At 48.8% G+C, this 3,702-nt stretch overlaps 1 protein-coding gene across 1 annotated transcript; it reads left to right on the top strand.

Moving 5' to 3' along the window:
• Nucleotides 1-1,129: 1,129 nt before the first annotated feature.
• Bex4 (brain expressed X-linked 4) lies at nucleotides 1,130-2,611 on the top strand. Its single transcript, XM_041636738.1, has 3 exons — nucleotides 1,130-1,263; nucleotides 1,660-1,733; nucleotides 2,014-2,611. Exon 3 carries the CDS (start codon nucleotides 2,019-2,021, stop codon nucleotides 2,379-2,381), a length of 363 nt encoding a protein of 120 aa, XP_041492672.1. The 5' UTR covers nucleotides 1,130-1,263; nucleotides 1,660-1,733; nucleotides 2,014-2,018; the 3' UTR covers nucleotides 2,382-2,611.
• Nucleotides 2,612-3,702: the final 1,091 nt, after the last annotated feature.

Raw genomic sequence — 3,702 nt, 5'->3', positions numbered from 1 at the left:
GTAGTAAATCAAAATAAAGTTAATGTAAAATAAACTTTACTGTGCAGTGGTGATGGCATACGCTTTTGATCCCAGCACTTGGGAAGCAGAGGCAAGTAGATTTCGGTGAGTTTGAGGCCAGCCTGGTCTATTGAGTTGAGTTCCTAGGACAGCTAGGGCTGCTACACAGAGAAACCCTATCTCAAAAACCAAAAACCTAAGTAAACTTCATTTCAGAAAAGGAGCAAGACACATAAAGTATTAAGAAAAATTAGGGCTTGGGAAAAATGAAAAAAAAAAAGAGGAAAAATTAGGAAAAAATCCACCCTTATTTCATTTTCTCATTGTCTCCAGCATTTCTGCGAATGCAGAAACTACAATTTGAAGTGGAGTAGGTGGAGCAGATGTTGTATGTGTTTAAGTTTTTGACATCTTGCGCATAATAAATACTTCTGTGACAATTTTATTTTTCTTTTAAATATTGCATGAATTTTTACTATTGTTTTTTCCTCCATCTAACTTATTTTTCCTCCACTTTTCATGTGTGTGGTGTGCTTACCATGCACCTGTGGAAATCTTTTTCCATTGGTCTTCTACATTATTCATTGAGGTAGGGTGTTTCTGTCAAAGCCAGAGCTCCCAAAACTCTAGCTAGCAAGCTTGCTCTGGGGATTTCTCTCCACCTTCTGAAGTTGGAATTACCGGCTTTCCAGAAGACGTTTACACGTGTTTTGTATTTACTCGAGTTCTGGGGATGCTCACGCTTGCCCAATATGCACTTTAACCACTGAGCTATCTCACCAGCCCTTACCTCCATTTGAATTCTGAGACAAGAATCCAGGTTTTGGAACAGAGAGGGCACCCCAGAGGGGAATCCTGAAAACAGACAAGAGGGAAAATGAATCCCCCAGAGACCTGGGAATGGCTAACAGCCCTAGGAGCACACACTGCCTATCTCGTTCAGACAAAGAAATGCCCCAGGGCTCAGAGTGCTGGGGCCCAGGCTGAAGAAGTCAGAGTGACCAGCAGGTGAGGAATGGGCCTGGACTTTGCCAGGCAAGACCCTCAGGGCAGGAGGAGGGGCGGGGCCGGGGCGGAGCTTTGCCTGTGACGCGGATCACGTGACCGGCCCACGCAGGCTCACGCCCCTCTCCGGGTCTCTGGACCTGCCCCGGCTCACTCCCTCCAGCCCGCCATCCCAGCCAGGCACCTGTTCCCGGTCTCGCAGCTGCTGGCGCAGAGCGCGGGTCCCGACAGCGCGGACAGCAGGAACAGGAGGAGCAGGTGAGGGAGGCGGCGGCCCGGGCCTGCGGAGCCCGTCATCCGGGAGCGGCGACCCCCAGCCCCGCTGTCGCAGCGCAGGCCGAGGCAGCAGGTGGCCCTTCCTGTGCTCGCAGCGGCGCGGCCTGCCTGACGGGGGCGGGCCCGGGCCGAGACCCTCGGGGAGCAGGAGCCTGCGCCCCCCGACTGCTTCCCCAGCCCCCGGCCGGCTCCCCTGCAGCTCCAGTGCCCAGGGCTGGTCGGTGGGGCGGGGCGGGGCGGGGGCGGCCCTGGAGGCGGGAAGAACCTGGGCTGGGGCGTGGGTACCCAGGGAGGCCCCGTGGGTCCTTCCTTCTCCCCTCCCTCCGTCCCCCCTCCCCATCCCATCACCGACCCCCCTCCTGCCTGGTTCTTTCGCAGGTCCCAGGAGTCCAGCTTCGCAGCGCACCTGGTGGTGAGCATCGCCCCCCAGGAGAAGGCAAAGATAGGCCCAGGTGGGTGCTGGGACAGGCCTGGAGGCCCGAGAGGGGGAAAGGGGACCTGGGCAAAGCTGAGTCCGACATCCCAGAGCCCAACTTTTTCCCCTACTTTTTATCCTCTTCTTTCATTCCCGTCCTCTATTTTTGTTAGTGCTGGAGCCTCGGAAATGGGTTCGCAGGGAAAATACTGGACTTCTGGGGTGGGGGTGGGGGGTTCAGGCCCACGCCTGAGCCTGTGTTCTATGAGCTGATCAGTCTGCGGAGAAAGCAGTCCTATCTATGTCTTGTTTCCTAGGAATCATGGCGTCCAAAGAGCAACAGGTCTTAAAAGATCTCGCTGTGCAGAACGATGAAAAAGACCACGCAGGAAGGAAGGCCTCCAAGCAACGTGAAGAAGAAGAATTGCAGCTCTTGGGAGAGGTTAAAAACAAGAAGCCCGGGGGAAATGCCAGAATGGGACTAGTCAGGCGACTTGTGCCTAATTTTCGATGGGCCATACCAAATAGACGTGTTGAGCACAAGGAAGGGGGAGAGGATGCTGGGAAGTTTGTAGGGCAGGTGATGGAAATCAAGAGAAAGACTAGGGAGCAACAGATGAGGCCTTATGGGCGTTTCCAAACACCGGAACCTGACAATCACTATGACTTTTGCCTCATACCTTGAAATAGCAGTTTTTCACTGAGCTATTAAAGTGGCCTCTGTTTTACAAGCTGGTATTTAGTGAGGTACTTTTTCTGTAAACTTTCGGTGTTTCCACCTAACTGTTTCTATCTACGTAAACATGTTTTATTGTTGCATCTAATTCTAAACATTCCTATCAGCATGACAATTTAATGCGGTTTAGAAGGAAATCTTTTTTCATCAATTGAACTAATAAAGCAATTTAAAAGGCAGTGTATGCTGAGTCGTATTCTTTTACCCTGGTCGTTAAATTTCATTCATAGTGTCTTAACTCCGCCAGCTACTTGGACTTAAATCTATTGTCACTGGCAATTCTTTTCTTTTTATTATTTTTTATCATGTTTCCAATTAACCAGTAAGGAAAAGCTGTACCTCCAGCAATGTATTTGTAGAGGTTTTCAAAGAGTGTTGCCTAGTATCATTATGGAAATACCTTGGGAAGAGGGTTCGTTTTGTTTTTTTGTTTTTTGTTTTGTTTTGTTTTTTTTGGGGGGGCTGGTTGTTTTTGCTGGGTGGTAGTGACGCACACTTTTAATCCCAACACTCAGGAGACAGAGGCTGGGAGATCTCTGTGAGTTCTAGGACAGGCTCCAAAGCTACAGAGAAACCCTGTCTTGAAAAACAAAACAAAACAAACAAAAAAAACCAGTAGGGATTATGACAAACTGGAGTAGTCACTGTGAGCCCAAGTATGGCTAAAGAAAATCTCCATCTTGAGTGACCTCTAGTTCTTCACCCTATCACCACTTTACAACATCTCAGACCTCACTTTTCTCCTTACTACAACATGTACAGTCGGATAATTCTGTTTATACATGATAGCCATGGAGCTGCGAGAAGCCGGCTCCCTAGGCTGTCCCTATGCTGTTGATCTTACCAGGTGGACTTAGCTGGGACATTTGTATGGCACTCTCTCTTTTGAGACACATAATTTCTTTTTCAGTTTTTTCGAGACAGGGTTTCTCTGTAGCTTTGGAGCCTGTCCTGGAACTAGCTCTTGTAGACCAGGCTGGCTTCGAGCTCACAGAGATCTGCCTGCCTCTGCCTCCTGAGTGCTGGGATTAAAGGTGTACACCACCACTGCCCATCTGAGATGCAGAATATTTAATTTGTAATTGACAGAAGCTGAGGAAATTCAAAGAATTAACAAAGCTGAAGCTACGTATCTCTGATATCTCCAACAAACAGGTTAATAGAACACTGGGACATAAAATTTATTACTATAATAATCAAAAAAGAGGCTATCAATTTGGGAAGGAAGGGTTGGAGAGAAGGCAGGAAGAAGGGAGACACTAATATTTTA

This window comes from Microtus oregoni, unplaced genomic scaffold (genome assembly GCF_018167655.1).
Source record: "Microtus oregoni isolate MIOR12 unplaced genomic scaffold, Mior012 000050F_002, whole genome shotgun sequence".
NCBI classification, from domain to species: domain Eukaryota; kingdom Metazoa; phylum Chordata; class Mammalia; order Rodentia; family Cricetidae; genus Microtus; species Microtus oregoni.
Note: the sequence above shows the minus strand (reverse complement) of the source record. Positions and strands in the feature narration are given on the sequence as shown.

Bases quoted from the DNA above. Each gene is read 5' to 3' on its own strand.
- Bex4 (XM_041636738.1), top strand. From the start codon at position 2,019: ATGGCGTCCAAAGAGCAACAGGTCTTAAAAGATCTCGCTGTGCAGAAC.